Below are 24444 nucleotides of genomic sequence, written 5' to 3' on the forward strand. Positions count from 1 at the left end.
CCTTGGAAGAACTAAAAACTTACCTGTCCCTAGAAATAGCTCTGAAAACAGTTTGACAAAACCCTTGAAACTTGGGTTGGTTTGCCCTCCATTCTGGAAGCAGAGCCCTACCTTAACAAAGAATTAAAAAATCAAGTAATAGGCTGGGGAAAATGAGCAAACAATGGAAAAAGCTTAGACTAGAAACTTACTGTGGTGACAAGGAAGATCAAAATACACAATCAGAAGATAACAAAGTCAAAGCTCCTACATTCAAAGCCTCCAAGAAAAATATGAATTGGTCTCAGATCATGAAAGAGCTCAAAAAGGATTTTGAAAATCAAGTAAGAGAAGTAGAGGAAAAAATGGGAGGAGAAATGAGAGTGATACAAGAAAATCATGAAAAATGTGTCAACAGCTTGCTAAAGGAAACCCCCCAAAATACTGAAGAAAAATAACATCTTAAGAAATAGACTAGACCAAATGGCAAAAGAGGTGCAAAAAGTCAATGAGGAGAAGAATGCCTTAAAAAACAGAATTGGCCAAATGGAAAAGGAGGTCTGAAAGTTCACTGAAGAAAATAATTCCTTAAAAAATAGAATGGAGCAAATGGAAGCTAATGGCTCTATGAGAAATCAAGAAATGATAAAACAAAACCAAAAGAATGAAAACAATAGGAGACAATGTGAAATATCTTACTGGAAAAAGCAACTGACCTAGAAAATAGATCCAGGAGAGATAATTTAAAAATTATTGAACTACTTTAAAGCCATGATAAAAAAAAAAAAGAGCCTAGACATCATCTTTCAAGAAATTATCAAGGAAAAGCTGATATTCTAGAACCAGAGGGCAAAATAGAAATCAAAAGAATCCACCAATCACCTCCTGAAAGACATCTCAAAATGAAAACTCCCAGGAATGTTATAGCCAAATTCCAGAGTTCCCAGGTCAAGGAGAAAATATTGCAAGCAGCCAGAAAGAAATAATTCAAGTATCATGGAGCCACAGTCAGGAAAACACAAGATTTAGCAGCTTGTACATTATAGAATTAGAGGACTTGGAATATGATATTCTGGAGGTCAAAGGAGCTAGGATTAGAACCAAGAATCACATACCCAGCAAAACTGAGTTTAATCCATGAAGGGAAAAAATTGATATTCAACGAGATAGAGGAATTTCATGAATTCTTGTTAAAAGACCAGAGTTAAATAGAAAATTTGACTTTCAAATACAAGACTCAAGAGAAGCATGAAAAGGTAAACAGGAAAGCAAATCAGAAGGGACTTATTAAAGTTAGACTGTTTACATTCCTACATGGAAAGATGATATTTATAACTCGTAAGACCTTTCTCATTATTAGGGTAGCTAGAAGGAGTGTATATAGACAGAGGGCACAGGGTGATTTGAATATGAAGGAATGATATCTAAAAAAAAACAAAATTAAGGAATGAGAGAGGAGTGTACTGGGAGAAAAAGGGAGAGGTAGAATGGGGTAAATTATCTCACATAAAAGAGACAAGAAAATCTTTTACAGTGGAGGGGAAGAGGGAGGAGGTGATAGGGAATGAGTGAACCTTACTCTCCATCAGAAGTGGCTTAAAGAGGGAATAGCATACATACTCAATTGGGTATAGAAATTTATCTTACTCTACAGGAAAGTAGGGGGTAAGGGGATAAGAGATGGGGGGTGATAGAAGGGAGGACAGATGGGAGGGAGGAATAATCAGAAGCAAACATTTTTGAGGAAGGACAGCATGAAAGGACAGAGAGAATAGAATGAACAGGGGGCAGGATAGGATAGAGGGAAACATAGTTAGTCTTTCACAACATGACTATTATGGAAGTGTTTTGCATAGTTACAGATGGATAAACCTATATTGAATTGCTTGCATTCTCAATGAGGGGGTGTGGGGAGGAAGGAAGGGAGAGAATTTGGAACTCAAAGTTTTAAAAATGAATGTTAAAAATTGTTTCTTACATGTAATGGGGAAAAAATGAAATAGCAAATAAATAAGAAAAAAGAAAGAAAGAAAACTGCAGCCAACATATGGTGTCTAATTGTTTCACAAGTGTCCATATCTCCACATTACCTAGTTAATATCTGTCATTAGTTCTGTTTGCAAGGCTATAAGCAAATGCTTGGTAAACTTTGAATTCTGAAAAAAATGATACATTTCAGAACAGAAGATCATTCTAGAAGAGTGAAATACTTGCTGACTTCTCTGGAGTTAGCAATCCACTACCCTCTTGTGAACTCTTGAACTCTTGAAAAATCATTATGTGAATTACAGTGCACATGCCCAAATATGCTCATTTAAAGACTGGTTCCAATTTTATATCTTTGGAATTGAAATGATGGTACACTGTGTGTGTAGGATGTTATATGTGTGATTGACTAACCTATTTTAGATTGCCTTGATCTAACCTTGATCTTTTCCCCCTAAATAATTTTTTCCTCTTAAGTTTTATTTTGAAAAAAAAAAGTCATATAACCAAAATTCTTAGAAATAAAAAATAATCACCCCCCCCCAAAAAAAGAATTACAAGCACCATCTTACCATGCAGGGAAGTTATATTTATGTTTCTATTGGGTCTTGATATTGAGGTCAAATTTTTGTTTAGTTCTGGTCTTCTTCTTATGAAGGCTTGAAATCCTTCTATTTAGTTGAATGGCCGTTTTTTCCCTTGATGTCTTATGCTTAATTTTACCTGGTGAGTAATTTTTAGTTGTAGTCCTAGCTCCTTTGCCCTCTAGAATATCATGTTCCATGACCTCTGATGCTTTAATGTTACAGCTGCCAAGTTCTATGTGATCCTGATTGTGACTCCCTGATATTTGAATTGTTTCTTTCTAATACTTTTTTCTTGACCTGATAGTTCTGAGATTTGACTATAATGTTCCTTGGGGCTTTTATTTTGGGACCTCTTTCTTGAGGTGACCAGTGGATTCTTTCAATGCCTATTTTGCCCTCTAGTTCCAGGACATCAGGGCAGTTTTCCTTAATAATTTCTTGAAAGTTGCTCTCCAGGTCCTCCATTTGACTATAGCTTTTAGGTAGTCCCATGATTCTGATATTGTCTCTCCTAGATCTATTTTCCAGGTCAGTTTTTTTTTCCATGAGGTATTTTACATTTTCTTCCATTTTTTTCATTCTTTTGAATTTATTTGATTGATTCATGATGTCGCATAGAGTCACTAGCTTCCACTTGCCCAATTCTAACTTTTAAGATGTTGCTTTCCTCAATTAGGTTTTGTACTTTCTTTTCCATTTGGCCAATTGTACTCTTTAAGGAGCTGTTTTCTTCAGTGGATTTTTGTATCTCTTTTCCATTTGGTCATTTCTACTTTTTAAGCAGTTTTCTAAGCTGTTGAGTCTTTTTTTCATAATTCTCTTACATCCCAATTTTTCTTCTACTTCTCTTACATGATTTTTAAAGCTCCTTTTTGAGCTCTTTCATAAGTTCTTTTTCTGGTCTTGAGACCACATGTCATTTTTCTTTGGGGTTTTGCCCATAGGTGTTTTGACACTGTTGTCCTCTTCTGTGTTTGTGTCTTGGTCGAAGACCCTTCCCTTCTCATATTAACTTTCAATAGTCAGATTTTTTTTGTTGTTGTTTTTTGCTCACCTTTTTTTTTTTTTTAGCCTTCTTCCTTTCTTTTAAATTTGATATTTGCTCCCAGGGTGGAAAGGACTCTGTCTCAGGCTTCTTGTGCAGTGGTGGTAGGCCCTGGTTGTTTATCTGGTGCTGCACTGATGTTGCCTTGAGGCCCATGGGGGACCCTAGTGTCTGGTGCTATGTTGAGGGGATGGGGGTGGCTCACACAGCTGGAGGCTATAGGGATCTGGCAGCTTACCTGGTGCTGAGCTGAGGTCCTAGTGGTGGTGTCTAGTGTATGCTGAGGCCAGCTGTGTTTCCCCAAGGCTATCCTCAAGCAGGTGGAGGTCTGGTTCCTGGAGGATACCTGTTTGCCCTGGGTTGCACTGAAGCACATGGAGGTCCAGCTGCTTGAGGACACCTGCCCTCCTGGGGTTACACTAAAGTATGTGGTACTTCTCTGAATTGGAGTCTGCCAGTTCTCCTGGCTATGCTAAGATAAGTGGGGGGGGGGGGTCCTGGTTTTGGTGTTTGCCTGCTCCACAACATTGGGGCTCAGGATCTCCTGCTAGTTTGCTGAGGTGGGGCTTGCTGCTGGCTTGATGGGATGCTTTCTGTCCTGGAATTTGCTCCCCTTTTGGGTGAGTGAGACAGATCTTTCTTGCAATCTTCCGAGTCTGCGGGGCTAAAAGATCACTTCACTCTGCCTTTCTGCTGGCTCTGCTGTTCCAGGATTTATTCTAGGTTGCTAATTTATGATTGTTTGGAAGTGAATATGGGAGAGCTACAGCAATTTACTGCTTACTCTGCTATCCTGGCTCCCTGAGGAGTTCTTTCTTAAGTTTCATTTCCAGTATATGCAATCACCAGGGTGAACATTAGGTTTTGCTTTCAGGGATAAATCTGTGGAGAATGACTCAGACACAGATTTGTGTAATGCAGTTAAAGTTTGGGTCAGCCCCCTACAGTAAGACGACAGGGTAGTCTGAGCATTAATCCTTTGAGTCTATGGGCATATTGGCATAGGCCTTCCTGTTATTATTTCATAAGGTGAGAGTTTATGGAATCCAAAAGGTCTAGCTTTAAGGTTCATTAGAACTAGGAGGAGAACCCTTAGCCAAAGCAAAGTGCTCTGTCAGTTTCCCCAATTAGATTTTAATTCTTCCATTGGTTCACTCCACTAATCCTGAGAACTGTGGGTGGTAGGCACAGTGGAGATGCCACAATATTGGGGAAGAGGCATGCAGACCAGTGAAAGGCTGACCTGTGAAATGAGTATATCAATCACTGTATTTCCTTAGGAATTCCCCAAAAGGTAATTTTTTTTTCTAACAAGATCTTAGCCACTGCAGTGGCAGTAGCCTTCTGAATAGGAAAATCTTCTACCCACTGAGAGAACACACAAACCATAACCAGAGCAACTTATTTCAGACAGGGAGTTGAACAAAATCAATCTGCCAGTTCTCAACAGGTCCTTTAGGGAGAGAGAACTTCCCCAGAGATGGATGAATGGATTTGGAAGGATTATGGTGTTGACAGACCAAACATAGATCCTCCACTTGCTGGGCAGCCTTTTCAAATTTTCAATATTTTAGAGCTAGATCCTTCAGTTTTTTGGGACCTTAGTGATTAAATTGGTGCAAAACCCTCATCATTGGAAAAGCAAGAACATCAGTGAGGACTATCAGTCCATTAGGTCCGTTCCACAATCAAGTTTTGGGTCCAAAGTCCCTCCTTCAGATTAGTCTATTGCTGTTTTAATTATGGTCAATTGGGCTTCCCCAGTGTCTTCAAGAGTAAGGGGTTTGATTTCTTAAATTCAGCTGTAACAAAAACTGTGGTGGGTTCTCTGGCATTCCTGCCACAGAATGTGCAGCTTCATCAGCCAAGACATTTCCTTTGACTTATTCAGTGTTCTCTTTACCATGCCTTTGGAGCTTTACTATGGTTACTGCTATGGGCAGAAGTAGACAGTCTAAAAATCTGTTAACTTACTCTTTGTTCTTTATGGGTTGTCCCCTTAAGTCAAAAATCCCTGGTGTTTCTAAAGCATTCCAAAGTCATGAGGTACTCCCAAATGCATATCTGCTATCTTTATAGATGTTTGCTTTCTCACCTTGGGCCAGCTCATTTGCACAAACAACAGCTTCAGGTTCAGCCTGTTGAGCTGACTTGGCACCAGGTAAGTGTCCTTTCTCCACTATCTTGGTGGAGGTTGTTGTCCCATATCTTGAAACTAATTAACTTTTAGGGTTCCTCAGATGGGAACCATAGTGTACCACACAAATTCTACTTCTTCCAAGGGTGTTTTGCTCAAATCCAATCTGAGGGAAAGAATACTGCAAAGAAAGGTTCTACAATCATACTCCTTATCATTATTCTTCTGTGCCTTATCAGGAAGAAAAGTTGCAGGGCTGAGGGTCCATACCTGCTCAATAGTTATATTTGGGTTACTTGAAAGTCCTGCTTCCAAATTATCCAATTGGCTAGTAGAAAAATGTTGAGAATAATGGCTTTGAATAATGCCTCTACTGCGTAAGGGACTAACACTGTTAAGTGGGAGTCTAGAATCACATCAGCTAAAACATCAAGTTCTGCCATTGCCACTACTGCTCTTAGGCAACTAGGAAGTCATTTTGTTACAGCATCAATAGTCTTACTATGATATCTGAGAGAGCATAAATGTACTCTGTATTTTTTGGGTTCATACCCTGCACGATTTCCTCCTTTTTCAGAAACAAATAAGAAAAAGAGGAGTTTTTAATTTGGGAGACTGAGGAAAGGGAGGAAGATGAAGGAGGATGTATGAAGGAAGCCTTTAAAGTTTGGAAAGTGGGGGTGTGGAGCCAAGATTGCAGAGGGAAAGCAGTGACTTGCCTGAGGTCCCCCCCGAACCCCTCCAAAATCCTATAAAAATGGCTCTAAACAAACTCTAAAGCAGCAGAACCCAGAAAAAGACAGAGCGAAACAAATTTCCAGCCAAAGATAGCCTGGATGGTTGATCAAAAAGATATATCGTGCCAGGCTGGGAGAGGAGTGCAGTTCAGCATGGGTGCTCAGGCTGCAGCATCCCTGGAGCAGGCCTTAGAGGACTGAATCGAGGGCAGTTGTGGTGGTTTCCAGACTTCTCAACCCAGGAATGTCAAAGTCAACTCGGAAGGTCAGTGGTAAAAGTCTGTGACTGCGGTGAGAGAAGAAGCTAGGTCTCAGCCACAAGTCTGGAACGCGGCCCAGGGCCGCGGCTATTTCCTGAGCTTCAAGCCCACAGACTGAGGGGGAATCAAGTGGCTGATCAGAGGGGGATTGCAGGGATCTCTTTGCCAGTGCTGAGGCAGGAATCTCTTGCTCTGCCCGTGCTTGGATCTGGGTCATAGTTCTGAGGGGCGGTCCTGGGGCGAGAAGGAACGCTGGTGTGGTGGAGCTTGTTGTGGCAGTGGAGAGGAAACACCTTGCCCCTTATCATAGCACCTTGGAACAACTGCAAATTTTCAGATACCTAGAAGTATCTCTGAAAACAGCTGTACAAATCCCTGAAACTTGGAACAGTACATTCTCTACATTGGAAGCAGACTTTTACCTTAACAAAGAGTTTAAATTCAAGTAATTGGCTGGGATCATCAGTAATCAGTGCAAAAAAGTCAGACTATATTATCTTACTTTGATGACAAAGAAGATCAAAACATACAACCAGAAGAAGACAACGAAGCCAAAGCTCCTACATCCAAAGTCTCCAAGAAAAATATGAATCAGTCCCAGGCCTTGGAAGAGTTCAAAAGGGATTTTGAGAAGCAAGTAAGAGAAGTAGAGGAAAAACTGAGAGTGATGCAAGAAAATCATGAAAAAGAAGTCAACAGCTTACCAAAAAAATACTGAAGAAAATAACATCTTAAAAAGTAGCCTAACCCAAATAGCAAAAGCGGTCCAAAAAGCCAATGAGGAGAAGAATGCACTAAAGTGCAAAATTGGCCAAATAGAAAAGGAAGTCCAAAAGATTACTGAAGAAAATACTTCCCTAAAAATTAGAATGGAGCAATTGGAAGCTAGTGACTTTATCAAGACACTGTAAAACAAATCCAAAAGAATGAAAAATTAGAAAACAATGTGAAATATCTCATTGGAAAAACAACTGACCTGGAAAATAGATCCAGGAGAGAGAATTTAAAAATTATTGGACTATCTGAAAGCCATGATCAAAAAAAGAGCTTAGACATCATCTTTCAAGAAATTATCCAGGAAAAGTGTCTTGATATATTAGAACCAGAGGGCAAAATAGAAATTGAAAGAATCCACCAATCACCTTTTGAAAAAGATCCCCAAAGGAAAATTCCTAGGAATTTTTAGCCAAATTCCAGAGTTCTCAGGTCAAGGAGAAAATATTGCAAGCAGCCAGAAAGAAACAATTCAAGTATTGTGGAAACACAATCAGGATAACACAAGATTTAGTTGCTTCTACATTAACGGACCACAGGGCATGGAATATAATATTCTGGAGGGCAAGGGAGATAGGATTACAACCAAGAATTATCTACCCAGCAAAACTGAGTATAATCCTGCAGGGGAAAAAGTGGTTGTTCAGTGAAACAGAGGACTTTCAAGCATTCATGATGAAAAGACCAGAGCTCAATGGAAAATTTGATTTTCAAGTACAAGACCCAAGTGGAACATGAAGAGGTAAACAGGAAAGAGAAAATCACAAGAGACTTATTAAGGTTGAACTGTTTACATTCCTGCATGGAGATGATATTTGTAACTCATGAGACCTTTGTCAGTATTAGGGTAGTTGGAGGGGAAAAAATTATATGTATGTGTATATATATATATATATATGTATAGATATAGATATAGATAGATAGATAGAGGGTACAGGGTGAGTTGATAATGAAGGGCTCATATCTGGAGAATAAAATTAAGGGGTAAGAGAGGATTATACTAGGAGAAGGAGAAAGGGAGAGTTAGAACGGGGTAAATTATCTCACAAAAAAAGCAGAAAAGAAAAGGCTCTTACAGTGGAGGGGAAACGGGGGAAGGTGAGGGAATGAGTGAATCTTATTCTCATCGGATTTTGCTTAAGGAGGGAATAACATACACACTCAATTGGATATGGAAATCTGTCTTACCCTACAGGAAAATGGGGGGAGGGAAGGGGACAAGAGAGTAGGGGGATGATAGAGAGGAGAGCAGATTGGGAAAGGGGGTAATCAGAAGCAAATGCTTCTGAGGAGGCACAGGGTCAAAAGAAAGAATAGAATAAATGGAGGGGCAGGATAGGATTAAGGGAAATAGAGTTAGTTTTCCACAGCACGTTTTGCATAAATGCACATATATAACCTATATTTAGTTGCTTGCCTTATCAATGAGGGTGAGTGAGGAGGGAGGAAGGGAGAAAATTTGGAACCCAAAGTTTTAAAAATACATGTTTAAAAAAAATGTTTTCACATGCAACTGGGAAATAAGAAATACAGGAAATGGGGTATAGAAATCCATCCTGCCCTACAGGAAAATTGAAGGGGAAGGGGATAAGAGAAGTGGGGAGAGATAATGCACTAAAGTGCAAAATTGGCCAAATGGAAAAGGAAGTCCAAAAGATTACTGAAGGGAAGCCAGACTAGGGGAATGGGTATTCAGAATACATGCCATCTTGGGGTGGGGGGAGGGGCGAGATGGGGTGAAAATTTGGAACTCAAAATCTTGTGGAAATAAATGTTGAAAACAAAAAAAAAAATAAAAATTACCATTAAAAAATAAAGTTTGGAAAGCTTCATAGGAGGATCCAGTCAATTTAAAAGGCTCCAGCTGGTCATTTTTAAGTAGATCATAGAGGAGGTAGGCAATAAAGGCAAATCCAGGGATCCATAGGTGACAATATCTGGCAAGTCCCAAAAAGGCTCTAAGCAGCAGCTTAGTGGTTGAATGAGGAAATTGAAGAATGCCTTTAAGATGGCCAGAGTCTAAATGAAGTCCATCAGAAGTAACAATATGGTCAAGGAATTTAACATAAGGAGAAGAAAACTGAAGCTTCTCCCTGGAAACTTTATGTTCCTTTTTGGCAACTGAGGTTAAAAAGTACAGTGAGTCTTTAACACACACATCAAATGAAGGGGAACACAATAAAAAATCATCAATATATTGGAGAAGATTGGATCTAGAAAATGACCTCTGTCCATTGTTCCTTATTCTAGTCTAGCTCATGTGAACTCTGATTCTTACTCAACTATTCTTGGGCCAAGTCTACACTGTAGACATTTTTCTGGAGATGTGACAATTCTCAGAATAATTCAGTTATCCAAGATGGCCCAACTACTTACTGGAACATTTATGAAGAAAATTTTAATGCTGGGCCATTAATGCTTATTAGACAAAAGTAAAGTACTTTCCAGCAATTATTTAACTAAGAGTGAGTGAGACACTGCCTTGCATTCCTCACAGACTGAACAGAAAAGAAATACAAAAAAGACGAAAAAAGCCGTACAAAGACAACAGAGACCAATTGGGTTAGCAAATTGTTTCCTCTCAAAAATTTTCATAGACCTAATTTAGTTGAGTCAGAGAGAACTATTTCTAAGGTGATGAAAATGATACTTTACTTTTTCCTTATCCTTTGTAAAACTTTCACATGTTATCTTACTTGATCATAACAACCAGATATGTAGCGTATAATATATGTTATGGGCAGTGTGGTACAATAGAAAAAATTCTGGATTTGGGGTCTGAGGACCAATGTTTAAATCCTGACTTTACTTTTTACCACCTTTATGACCTTGGGCAAGTCACTTAACCTTTATGGGCCTCAGTTTCCTCATGTATAAAATGGGAGCATTAGAGTAGATAAATAACATCTAAGGTACTTCCTAACTCCAAATCTCCATTTTACAGATGTGGGAACAGGCTCAGAAGCAATAAATGATGATATAAGAAATAATGACAGGAAACTCTGAGTTACTAAAAGTACCTCCCATCATTAGTATGCACTCTCATTGTACATATTTTGCAGTAATAATTTTCTGAATAAGTATTCATCTTTTTTTAAAGACAGCTGTAACTGGCTAACTCTTCCCAGGAATCTTAGACCTAGGATACTGAAAATAAACTAAAAATTAAAAACACACACATATACATGAAACAAATATCTCCTCTGAAGCATGACTATCTATACACACAGACACACATGAACATACATGCTATATATGAATTTAAATGATCTAGATGAGACAATTGGAGCTCAGATAAACTTATACAATGAGTCAGTACAACAGTCTATTTCAATGTTATATAGTCACCCAGTATTACTGTTATATTATTGCTTGAAATTTTAGGAGCTATTCATCATTGTCAGACTGCAAACAATAGGCAATTAATGCTGAAGTCATACAGGAAAGGTAAGACTAATTAGCTAAAAGTAAAGAAAGAGTTTCAATTAACTTTTTTCTCTAGTTAAATAAGAAGTGTTTAAATAAAGCACTTACATTCTCACAACAAAGTGATTTTTTTTCTAAATAAGCGTAAATTAAATTGGAGTGGTTGAATTCAACTCTAAGGAGAAAACTGAACAGTTTAGGGCAGAAGGCTCTTTGTGTGTAATAAATTCCTTAGTCTTCTCTAATACAAGTTACTTTATGTAATTTTCAATTATTGCTTTTTAGTACTTTCTAGATGAGACAGCTCTAATAAGATAAGTCAAATATAAAAATATATCCTAAAAAAAGTATTTTTGGGAACTTTTTGGAAGAGCATGATGTCCGTTTGAAAGAGAGCAAACAAATCCTGGAGTATATACACACCTCTGCAGTCTAAAGGTTAAACAGGACATTTTTTTCCCCTTTGTTTGATCAGTTTTGAATGTGTTTCTAATTCTCATTCTAGAGATTCACATATCCTTTGTCTCTGCCCTCTTAGTCCAGTTTTGGAATCTAGAAAGGTAGAAATCCAGAGTTTGTGGACTGAATAGTTGCTTCTTATAGGAGGTATAGAAGAATCAATTACAATTTGTTAAAGAAATGAAACAAACAAGAACTGTGAACTTTTGTTATTTAATTATGTATTTTAATAGTACATTTCTAAAGTACCAGGATGACAGACCATATTCATGCTCAGCTCCCTAGGGGAGCTGGCAGCTGCACCTCTCACAAAAAAAGGGATGACTATCTGGAAAATCTTTCTCACCTGGAGACGGTATTCCAGAAAACTGGTCAGGAGCTCAATGGGAGGGACCGCTGTTCCTTTAGCAGATAGGTTCTTGACATCAAAATACATGTTGAGACAACGATCCCTTCAGGCAAACATTTTTTGTCAGTGTAGCAGAGTGCCAGGAATAAGGAGGAACTAAGGGAGTCTTGTATACCTCTGCTCCATGAAGGGCGGGTTGGTGATAGTGCCCTAAAGATAAACGGGGTGGTGAGAATTGGATTCTTCTGCCTCTGTGAAACAACTGCCCTGCTCAGCTTAATTAAAAAAAAAAAAAAAGCGCCAGGGAGATGATGGCAACCTGAGATACTTCTTTCCTACCACTACTTTCTCCGTGATAAGACTTGAGAAATCGCTAGGAGGGGCCCCTCAGTGTCTCCTGGGAGTTCTGGTGGCCTTACGTCAGAGGGGTGAAGTTCTTGGGATTGGGAAAGGTGAGAGAGACTGAGAAGAGAAGCAACTCTTCTGTTCCTCCTCCTCCTCCTCCCGCATCTGCAGCCACTTCTCACTCCCACGACACACTCTCAGTTGGGAAGCCGCTGTTGTGGTCCCGGCTGGAGATTCCGCTCGGGGTTGCCTCTCTTGCTGTCCCACTTTGCTTTTATATTCCGTGCCTCCCCTAGAGGCAGCAGTTTTTTCCTCCTCTGCCCTCAGATCCTGCTTCCAATGTCCACAGACCGGCCAGGACGCTCCTGGGCTGTAGCCAACTGCCTGAAATTCCTGCTGATCCTCTTGGTGAGTATGGCCGCCGGTTAGTGCACTCCAGGGGAGAGAAAGGAGCCTATTGCCCCCAGGTAGCCACTTGGGCAGCCCTCCCAGGAGGGTGGGGTTGGTAGCCCAAGGGCGGGGGATCAGCCTGGGCTAGGGGTAGGGGTCAGCTGGACTGGGCTGGGGGGAAGTTGGGAATGGAGGGGATGGATCGCCCATGCGAACCGGAAAGCCTGTTGGGGGAAAAGGCGACTGGGGGAAAGGAAGAAGAGCAACAGTCTGGGAGAGGAGCGGAGCCTGGGAATAGGGTTTCAGCCTGGGAAGCTGACGGGCGTTTCCCTTAGCCTTCATTCCTAAACTGTGGCCTCTGCTTATAGGAGGCGTGTGCGTGCCTGCATGTGCCTAAGATTCTGAAGCCTATTCAGTCACTTGGAAATCGCCTAGTTCTTCAGTTTCCCCCTACCCCCGGCCCCCTCTAGGGTCGTATCCTGACCACTGGGGCGGCCGTGGCTCATTTTCGTGGGTGGGATTGTTGAGCTCCTAACCCTAGCCCAACAAAAAGGGTATATCCAGCCCCCAAATGAAAGAAAAAAGACAAAAGGATTGAGTTTCCTGAAACTTGAGAGCTCCTGGGAAATGCAGGGAGACCTGGAGCTGAGAGAGCGAGAAAGAAAACGGTTACGGGCAGAAGAGGAAAAGTGAGAAGCTTCCTTTCTTCCTGGGGAGAAACTTAGCCTTATCCTTGGGTGGGGAGAAACGGGTGTGAAGCCGGGTGGGGCAAAGCCTCCTAGCGTTCAGGTTAGATCTCGGCCTTTGCTTTAACCTTCGGGGATAATTTGCCCCTAATTCATTGTGCCCAAGGAAAGGAAAAAAAGCCAGAGGGAAAGGGGAGAGCTTATTTTGGATGGGAAGCTCTTAACCTCAGCGAAGAGGACACAGGAGCTGCTGGGCAGGGAGGAGAAGGAGGGAGATAAAGGTAGTTGGGACGGCAGGAGTTTGGGCAAGTTCACGCATCCCTAATGAAACTAATAATTCACATTTATATAGTACTTTAAGCTTCTTAAGACATTGTCCCAAGGTTTGAAAATTAGTCTGGTGCGGAATGCTGTCCGTCTGAGTAAGCCTTTAATGTAACATGAATTCATGAGGCGTGTGGGGAAACATTCACATTGGAGGGCAGTATGTTATAAAATAGGCACATATAAAAAGATTAAAAGTAGTTCCTCCTTGAGACTTTGTGCCTATCCCTAGTACTTGTCCTGAGAATAAACAAAGCTAAGTGGGAAAGTCCTGGATGTGCGCAAAAGCCAAGTTGATAGCTTCAGGCCGCAGGTTTTCTGGTTGCGCCTAGAAACTGGTGGAGAGGCATCCATAGAGAGCAAGGAAAGGGGCCTTTTACTTTCCTGCTTTCTTGAGATGAGCTTGGGTTTACTTTGCAGGGCAGTAGAGGCCAATGAAATGAATACCTCGTCCTTGCCAAATTTGTCTGTCTTTTAGTACACATATATGGCATACAAATGCCTTGTCTCTCCAACTAAGACTTCAGGGCAAGGATCAAACTTGCGACTTATTAGTATTCTTCATGGTGCCTAGCATTGTGCTTTGTACGAAGTGGATAATGAAATATTTGGTAACTGATTGGCTCCTCCATAAAGCCCTTCTTGAACGCCTCCTCTGGGTGTGGAGGTGGCCCTGTTTTCTTGAAGTCTATCCTACTTGTGTGCAAGCTCTGGCAGGTCTTACCAAACTAGAAAGGCTTTGAAATGTCTGTTGTAGACTGGACTGACTAGGTTGAGAGGCTCATCAGCTGCTGGTCATTACATGATTAATTATTTTGACCATTCTAATCACAAAATTAAAGCACGAGGGATAAAGCCACAAGGGTAAAATCATAGATAATTTGAAAATTTGAAGTTGATGGATCAGTTATTATCTATAGCTGTGGGGAGCAATGATCATTTAAAAACATATAAACCTTGCCCAAGTATGAAGAAAACCTCTGCACATGGGTAAATATTTTTTTAAATGCTTTTTTTTGTAAATCTTTTGAAAGGTATTGAATCTTTAACTTTTTTTAAATGGTGCTTATGTTGTTATTTCTATTCTAAAGTTGATGCGTAGAACAGGTAGGGAGTCTGGACTAGTTTGGAGGTCGTAAAGGCTGGTTTAGTAAGATTTTGGTTTTTGTAGGTCCCTGTAGGGAGGATAGGGAAACAGCTCAGCTGGGAGTTAAGTCTTAGGAGGGCTGGTCTAGGGGAGAGCAGAATAATATACAGGTATTATATACCCAGGTTAGTAACTTCCCCACTTCACATTTCATTTATTTCTTTTAAAAGGAAAAATTTTAGGTAAAAGGTCTTAACTTGAGGATGTTGTTTCTAAATTACATTTTTTTCTTTAATCTTCTCTCACCTATTCACATAATCTCTTCAACAAACACCTGCACTCCTATCCAGATTAATACATTTGCACCTTTACAAACTTTCCTCTTTCTATTAATTATATAGATCCAAATGACACAATGTTCCCAATTAGAAAGTTCATTTTCTTTTTCAATTTAATGTAGGTGTGTAGTGTAGTAGCCTTAAAACACACACACACACACACACACACACACACTCACATACACATACATACACATACATGTTCCTATTTTGTCTAAAATCACTAGGACTCTGGAAAACAATTTTTTTTTTCTTGAAGAAATATTCCTAAGGAAGCTTTTTTAAAATAGCAGCCTTAGGCTTTTAAAGCTACAGTGAATCTTCTGCATTATTAGCAGATGGAATGGAAAGAATATTGTTTTTTAAATCAGGTTTGAACCCCAGCTGTTCTACTTGCTACTTGGTTGGTCTTAGAGATGTCCTTTAATTTCTGTGGGTCTCAATTTCTTCACAAGTTGTGGGGAAAGACCTCCAATGTTCCTTCCAGCTCTAAATCTGTTATCCCCTATCATCTTCAATTTGTACTATATTTCTTTTTGTAAGTTGAAGAAATTGCTAAGCAGTTTTTTGATTCTAAGATTTTCCTCCCCTCAAATTTTGTTTAATATTATTTTACATCTTCCCTGTCCTCAATCTTTAAGATTTTTCCAAAAAGTGAAGAAAAAATATTGTTAGGATAGCCACCTGTTAGTAAAATTGTACTAAAGCAAACAGTTGGCTTCCATTTTAAAGCATTTCCAACTTAAAACAGATATGATAAAATGGGGGAAATGGTTTGTATTTGCTTACTCAGGTCTCTTCACACTTTTGAATATAAAAAGAGTTACAGTTGATCTGCCAGTTACTTCTCCAAAAAGGACTGAAAAATCTTAATATATTTCTTTACATATCATAAAATTTGCAGCAACTCTCAAGGTGTGTGCTGAGGGCTGCTTTTTTCCTTCATATGAACTATATTTACTACCTGCTGTTTGTGAAAGTGTGAGGCATAGTGAATAGAATAAGCCTCAGAGTCAGGAAAACTTGTGTTCAAGGACTGCTTCTGTCACATGTTGGTCATGTGGCCCTTAGCAAGTCACTCTACCTCTCAGTGGCCCAAGCCAATCTTTTCACTCTGTAATTTGATTTTTTATTTTGACTCTTTAAATTGAAGAATTTTCTCATCAGAAGTTAACTACCCCCCCAAAAAAATTGCAAGAAAGAGGGCTTGTTGAGTATTTTTGGACATATTGCTTTCATTCCCTTCATTTGTCACAGTAAACCGTAAGACTGGTAAAATCATTTAACCTTTTAACATCCCAGGTAACTCTCTATAACCACATCAATATTGCTGATCTGAATTAATGAAGGAAGTTACTAAGCAAAATAAATTGTGATATGGTATTATAATCCAATCATTTTCATATTTTCTCCCTTACTGTTTTAAAATGATGTAACTCCCTTGCTTATAAAGGGTAATGTTGCATATGATTAGTGATATACAACTTTTGCTGCTTCAAAAGATTTCATAATTTCATGGATTACTTGCTCCACCAAAGAAATTTGCAACCCTTCCAAAACTCTGTTTTGTGAATTGCTACTGACAAAATAAGTTTGGTGGCCAAATTTCTGGTAATGAATTACAGAGTGTCAAAGATAGATGAGAATTTATAGATGGTCTGATCTATCTTTCTCATTTTTCAGATGAGTAAACTGAAGCACTCAGAGATTGTGCTTTGCTAAAGGTTACAAAGCTGTTAAGTATCAGAACAAAGATTAGATGCTAATTTTTCCATTTCCTAGTTCATTGCTTTTTTTCTTTTTAATTTATTTCTAAAATAGCTGTCCAAAAGTAGAAGGAGTTGCCTCAGGAACAAGTTCCCATGGTAAGGAAGAATTCAAGTGGAGGATAGGTGATCACTTATTGGGGATAGTATAGAAGGGATTCTTGTTTGGATGTGAGTTGGACTAAATATCTTCCAAGGCTCATTCCAACTCTAAGGTTTTAGGATTTAAGGGAAGAACATGTAAATTATACTTTTTTTTTAAAGCACAGTGGTTTGCAAAGATTAGGTGCTTAATGATGATGTGTCAAGTTGATTTTAAACAAAAAAGAAGTACAGTAATATTTAACTGGAATTTCATTAATTTGAACTCACAAATGACACATTTGTAAAAGAGGTAAATGTAATAAAAGAAACGATATGATTCATTATTTTAAATACAGCTTTCAGGGTATGTCAAAGCTTTGATACATATTTCATGTAATTTCTATCACCTATAACGCAAATATAATGATTGTTCATAGTGACAACTCTGTGAACATGCAAAGTTTTGAAGTGCCTTCTGACTCATTCTGATTCATAATTGTAGACTCTTAGAGGTTGTCTAGTTCAACCCTTTACCCAAATATTGAATCCCAGTTGCAATATCTGATCTAGCTAGTGGTTATCTAGAATTTTCTTGAAGATGTCTATTGTGTCAGAGCCTAGTACTTCCACACCCTTCCCAAAAGGCACCCATTTCATTTTTAGAATACACAAACTGTTAGGAGATTTTCCACTTACAAGATCATGGAGATAGACCTAGATTGGAGCCTCAGAAGCCCATCTAGTTCAATTCCCTCATTTTACAGAGGAGGAAAATGAGATCGCAGGTTAAGGTCACAAAGGTAATGTCATCTGAGGAATTTGAACCCAGGTTCTGATTCTAGAGTTGTTGCTCCTTCTATTGTCTATAGTTTCTTCCTTATGCTGAGCAAAAATCTTTCACCATATAACTTCTGGCTGTCGTTCCTAGTTTTTCCCTTCAGTACCATATGATTTGCCTATTCCTTCTTCCACATGAGAATCAAAAACTTGAGGAAGTTGTCATGACCCCTATAAAAATTCTTATCTCCAGGCTACACATTCCCTGTTCTTTCACCTATTCACATGTCAGTACTGAATATCCTCATTTTGGTTATCCAGCTATGAATCTACTCTACTCTGCCAATGTCTCTTCTAAAACATGGTACCCAGGATCGGACATAGTTACTTAAGATGTATATTTATAAGGGCAGAATATAAGAATACTATTACCTCCTTTGTTCTGAGCATTGTATTTCTATTATTACAGCCTAAACTGCCACGAATCCTTTTGACTGTAGTATCACACTGCTTGCTCCCAATTGAGGTTGGATTCCATTAGAACTCCTAGCTTTTTTTTCCCTCTCTACTTTCTAGTCATATTTTATCCATTTTGCATTTATGCAGTTGATTTTTTCTATCCTAACATAAGACTTTACATTTGTCCCTATTAAATTTCTTGCTAGCTCTAGCTTGCTCCTTCCACTAGTTGAGGTTTCTTTGGCTTTTTCATCCAGTGTATTAGTGATTTCTACCAGCTTTGTGTCATATACAGGTGATGAATCACTACAAATTGATGAGAGTTTAACATGTGGTAAAAACTGAAGAGATTCAGTGCTTGGTTTGCAATCAGGGCATGTGAATGGTTCAGATCAGTCAACTATTTTTACACAATTCCAATATGTCATCTGTGTCTTTCTCCAAATCTCTCAAATAAAATTTGTTGAATAAAACAGAGCTAAGCTGAGAACCCTGAAGCACTCCATCAGAGAATGTCCACCAGGCAATATTGATAGTCAACAATTCCAAACCCACCTAATAACATTCAGTCCCCATTTCTCTGTCTCATCTGCAAGGACACCAATCAGTAAATCAACAAGTATTTATTATTATATATCAAGAACTTACTATCTGTTAGGCAGAAGTGCTAATGATTTTAAAAAGGCAGAAAATGGCCTCTGCCTTCAATGGGCTTATATTCAAATGGGTAAAACAATTTGCACATATATAGGTATATAAAAGCAAAGCACCTTTTGAAGTTACTTCTCCTGCCCTTAGATTCAAGGATGAAGATTGTGAGTCTGTTTTATTACTACTTTAACTCATGAGTCACAATCAACAAGCTCCTCTTTAATAGTTTAATTATGTCAACCAGTAGACCCAAGGCAAAAGTACTTTCTAAGGTGGCGTTATGAAAACAGTAGCTGTAAAACCCTCCCGTTACCATAAACCTAAGGTACATTCTTCTTTGCTGAGATAAGGTAAATTCTCCTTTGCTGAGACGCAACAAACTATGGATTGATTCTCTGCTGCTTGTGCTAATTTTGGCCCAACAATTAACACCAAGAAAACACAGGTGCTCCATCAGCCACCACCACACCATCTATATGTGGAACCATCAGTTACTGCCAATGTAGAAGTTTTGAATGCTGTAAATAAGCTCACTTACTTTGGTAGTGTACTTTCTAGAAATGTACGCATTAATAATGAGGTTGACAAACACATTGCCAGAGCCAGCTCAGTGTTTGGGAGGCTCTGAAGGAAAATGTGGGAGAGAAGAGGTATTAGACTGACTACCAAACTGATTGTCTACAGAGCTGTGTTCGACATTCACAGACTGAATATCACATTCATAGCTCTTCAGAGACTGGCTCCTTCTCACTTTTGCATTCTTTTTAAATTTTACTCCCTTCCATACAGACTACTACCCAGTTATATTGACCTATTTGTTATTCCTTGTATATGACACTCTATATCTCATATTTATGCCTTTGCACTTGTCCACCATGCTTCCCACATTTCTACTGATTCTTAGAATTCCTGGCTTTCTTTAAAACTCAAATCAAAGCCACCTTCCTATGGAGGTGTTTCCCATTCCCTTTCCCCCACTCCCAGATGCTAGAGCTATTCCTTCTATGGCTATTTTCCATCTAATTTGTATATATTTTGTATTTAAATTTTTATTCACATGTTGTCTCTGCCATAGAATGTAAGCTCCTTGAAGAGAGTGACTGGTTTTGCTCTTCTTTGTATTGTCAGCCATAGCAGAGTTCATGGCCTGTAGTAAGGGCTTAAAAAAAAAACAACTTGTTGTTGGATTGAATGCAGCTGATGAGCTCAGCCTTTTATCAGCTATTAGGAGTGTGGCCAATCTCTCTCCAGTCAATGGCATTGTCCTTTCCCGAGTCAATCAAGGAAAATTTCTTTATAGTTTTCTTAACCAAAATGGATATCAGGACATGAACAGGAATTTGTATTTCATTAACGTATCAGTACATAATTAACTCTGTTATATTTTCTTTTTTCTTATGAATATATTAATTAAGGGAAAGGAATCAAAGACTGACTCCCCCTCTTCCCATAAGATACATAGAAAATGTAAGATAACCTTAGAGGGGAAGGCAGTGGTACCTAAGGCCATGGGGAAAGACTTCCAGAGGAAGTGGTTGCAGTAGCTTGAGCTCAGACTTGAAAGGAAGTCAGGGATTCTTAGAAGCAAAGGTGAAAAGGGAAAGTTTCCCAGGCATGGCAGACAGCCTGTGCAAAGGTACCAAAATGGGAGTTGGAGTGTTCTGTGTGAAGTAGGGCAAGTATGCCAAGTCAGATGGACCATGAAGTGCATGACAAGAAGTAAGGTAAGGTATAAGAATAGGAAGGAACCAGGTTGTGGAAAAATTTAAATACCAAACAGAGTTTACTTTTGATCCTAGAAATAATATAGAGCCACTGGCAGTTGAGTATGTGTGTATGTGTGGGTGTGGGTGTGGTGTGGTGTGGAAGGGGACTGCACAAAATCACTTTGGTAGTTGTGTAGTGAATCGACTAGAGTGAGTAGAAACTTTAGAAAGACAAAATAGAAGACTGTTGTAATAGTCCAGGTGGCAGATCAAAATGGCCTGAACTAGGGCATTGGCTCTGTGAGTATAGAGAAAGGAACATGGAAATAGAAATACCAAATTTGGCAATGGACTGGATATGTGGGATGAGTGAGAAGTTGAGGATATCATCGAGGTTGTAAATCTGGTTACCTGCAATGAAGGTAGTGCTCTCAGAAGTAATAACAAAGTTCAGAAGAAGGGAAAGTTTTCTCAGATGAGTTAAGTTGATAAGCTGGTGGGATATGTGGTGTGAAATGTCCAGTAGGTAGTTTGTGATGTAAATGGACCTGGAGTTCAGGAGACACAAGTACTGACTCTGTAGATCTGGGAATTATCTACATAGAGATAATAACTAAACTCCCGGGAGCCAATGAGATCCCCAAGTTAACGTACATAAAATAGAAGAGGCCCCAAGATAGAACATTGGAACACACCTCTAGTTAATGGGTAGGGCATGGATGATGGTCCAGCAAAGGAGACTGAGAATGAATGATCAGATTGTCACAAGAACCAAAAGAAAAAGAATATCCAAGAGATACATTTGGTTAACAGTGTTAGATGCTGCAGAAAGAGCATCTGGGGCAATACTTTCTATACTGCTTTGCTCAAATCCACATGTACCATATCCTTGCATTATCTTGGTTTCTGGTCTAGTGAAGCTAGTAGAAAAGGAAATGAGGCTAGTCTGGCATAGTTTGCTCTCTTTTTTGCCTCCATTTCATTTTTGTTATTGATGCCTTTTGCTAGTATATTATATTAATGTTTGAATACTCTACTTCCTCTATACAACAAGCTTTCCTGACTAACAAAGATTAAATAAAAAGAAAAATGCTCAAGAAAATAGTTCAATATACTCACCATGCCTGATAGCATAAACACCACTTTCCAGATTTACTTGCCCCTAATAAACCCATCCCAGTTCATAGTGGTAAACCTCATCCTTTCTAAGTATAATTGGTACTTTTAGCAGTCTCTTCTAGAATTTCCTTAGAAATCAGCATTGAACACCCCACCCTACAATCTGAAGTGAATACCTTCTTTCCCTTTTTGAAAATTGCAACACTTTCCGGTCTTTCCATTCACAGACCTCTCCTCTTCTCCCTGGATGTGGGTCGCTGATGGCGGTTTAACAGTCATTTTCTTTATTTCTCTTGGGGATGTAGTTTATCTAGGCCAGGTGATCTGAACTTATTAGGAGCAATTAAGACCTTAGGTGGCACAGTGAATAGGGTACTGAGCCTGGAGTCAAGAAGATCTTGATTCAAATTCTGCCTCAGACACTTCCTGTGTGACCCTGGGCAAATCTCTGTCTACCTCAGTTTTCTCAATCATAAAATGGAGATAGTAATTCTTACCTCCCAGGGTGGTTGTGAGGATGAAATGAGATAATAAAATACTTAGCACAATAGGTAGCACAGAGTAATGGCTTAGTAAATGCCTGTTCCCTTCCCCTTCTCCCGCTTTTAATTATTTTCTTATATATCCTATTTATCCTTGGTCTTGATTTTATTCCATTTTTGCTATCAGAAGATTATTCTCTTTAATAGAGAAACTAGGAACAAAATGGGAGTTGACTAAATTTTCTTTCATCTGTGATTACCTTCTAATTCAGGCAAAGTATGATGCCTAATTATTTTTTGATCTTCATCTTGTTCCTAACAAAGCTAAAAAAACCTTTTTTATTGTTTTAGCATTTTTATAAGCTACCAGTCTATGAAGCTTTAACTATCCTCACCCTGTTTTTGATCCCCTTAATAATTATTATCCTCTGTTATTTTTGTGGTATAGGGCAGGGATGTCAAACTCGAAAAAGAAAGCATGCCATAAGGGCTGCATGTTAACTTAGAAAACCACATATTAATATTATTTGTGTTCTATTGTATTTCTATTTATTTTGCTAAATATTTCCCAATTACATATTAATCTGGTTCACTTAATCATAATTGTAGTGTTTTCCACCTCCCATTATAGGGGATAGACCATTGGTATTGGAGTAATGAAAACCTAGGTTTCATGTCTCCATGTGTGACTCAATTCAACAGAGAACTTTGGTCTAATTACTCAATGTAGCCTCCATTTTATACTCAAATCCTTCCATTAAAAATAGTATTTGTTTTAGAAAACCGACAGTGATTCTCTGTAACATCACATTTTAATACATATAAAACAATCTTGGAGAGTCTAACTTTGTCTTTGAATTGTATAAATTTTCAAAATTAACAAAGCAAAATAGTTCAACTGACTATTCACATAATACATTGTAAAATTATTATAGAGAGTTGAATTAATACAAAAAATATAGTCAAAGTGTAGTAGAATGAAATCTAGCCAATTACTATTCACAGGGCATAATCCAGTTTGTTCTGTATATGTGTGTATGTACATATATGTGTATACATATGTACATATATGTGTACACATATACACATGTACATATATGTATACCTATAGAGATGTACACATACATATATGTGTATATATGATAGATCTTATCCATTTCATTTGAGGTGGTTTTAAAAAGTTATTTATAATTCAAATAATTTTAAATGCACTAAAGGTAACTGTTCAACATAACCTTTCTGTAATGTAATAATTCTCCTTGACTAATCAGTTTCATAAATTTTGGATTTTCTTAAAATAACCTGTTTTCATAGTGGTGGCTCCTCTAATAACAGAAGACCTTTCTTTTTTTTTTTTCTTTTTGAGACCATTAAAAAATCATCAGTAAATTTTAATAAAATTTTGTGGGTGCATATTCATGGGGAAGGGGGGAAAGAAAGATAACAGAGCAACAAGGAACTATGACCTTTGGAAAAAAAAAACACAAAACATATAATTTAGTTGGCTAGATATGTAGTATCCTTCCCAAAGTGATTACTTTGGGTTATGTTATTATTTGTTATTGCTGTTGTATATCTTATTTGTTTTATATATATTGTTATTTTCTCAGCAAAGACACTGGAGTGGTTTGCCATTTCCTTCTCCAGATCATTTTACAGATGAGGAAACTGAGGCAAATAGGGTTAAATAACTTGCCCAGGGTCACACAGCTAGTAAGTGAGGCCAGATTTGAACTCAGAAAGGTGAATCTTCCTGACTTCAGGTCAGACACTATCTACTGTGCCACCTAGCTGCCCTAGGATTATACTTTGGGGTTACACATTTACTTAAATGATCATATTATGTATTTTTTGGAACCAATCTTTTAAATTGTCTTCAGAAACTATACATTCTTAGCTGATAGAATTTTAGAGATAGAAGGGATTATTCTACATGTGAAGAAAGAGGGCAAGAGTGGTTAAATGATTTCCTTGATATTATGCAGCAAGTTGATGGCAGTATATTTTTTCTAGCAGCCTCATTGATAAATCTGAGTGTTTTAAAACAAAGCAATTTGGAGTAAGTCTAACAGATCCAGTAGATGACAAGTCAGGGCCTAGTCTTTCTTCTGAGTACCAGTCCTACACAAATTGCTCATTGGACCTTTCAAACTTGAAGCCCTGTAGACATTTAAAATTCAACATGGTGAAAGCAGAGCTTGTCATCTTTCCTGTAAAAGCCATCCCTCTTCTGAATTTCCCTATTTATGTAGAGGGTACACCATCATTTCAGCTAACCAGATTTGGAACATTGTGGTCATTCTTTTACTCCCTGCTCTGACTCTACATTCCTAATCAGTTGTCAACTCTTGTTAATTGTACCTCTATAATATTTATCATATCCATCCACTTCTCACATGGCAACCACTCTGATATATTCTTCCCCCATCTCTTCCTTTCTCCACACAAACATATGTTTCTCTCTCTCTCTGTGTGTGTGTGTGTGTAATAT

At 38.5% G+C, this 24444-nt stretch overlaps 1 protein-coding gene across 2 annotated transcripts in view; it reads left to right on the forward strand.

Annotated features, from left to right (window-relative positions):
• The first annotated feature begins 11885 nt into the window (after positions 1-11885).
• Positions 11886-24444, forward strand: part of LOC114031823 (desmocollin-2-like) — a 66571-nt gene continuing 54012 nt past the window's right edge. The window contains exon 1 of one of the 2 annotated variants that reach the window (XM_027846956.1): positions 11886-12492. In XM_027846956.1, the coding sequence (XP_027702757.1) occupies positions 12424-12492 (69 nt within the window). In that variant the 5' untranslated portion in view covers positions 11886-12423. The remainder of the gene's footprint in view (positions 12493-24444) is intronic. The other variant, XM_027846955.1, reaches the window with a different exon arrangement.

The sequence above is a fragment of the Vombatus ursinus genome, unplaced genomic scaffold (genome assembly GCF_900497805.2).
Source record: "Vombatus ursinus unplaced genomic scaffold, bare-nosed wombat genome assembly UNPS02015255.1, whole genome shotgun sequence".
Taxonomy (NCBI): Eukaryota; Metazoa; Chordata; class Mammalia; order Diprotodontia; family Vombatidae; genus Vombatus; species Vombatus ursinus.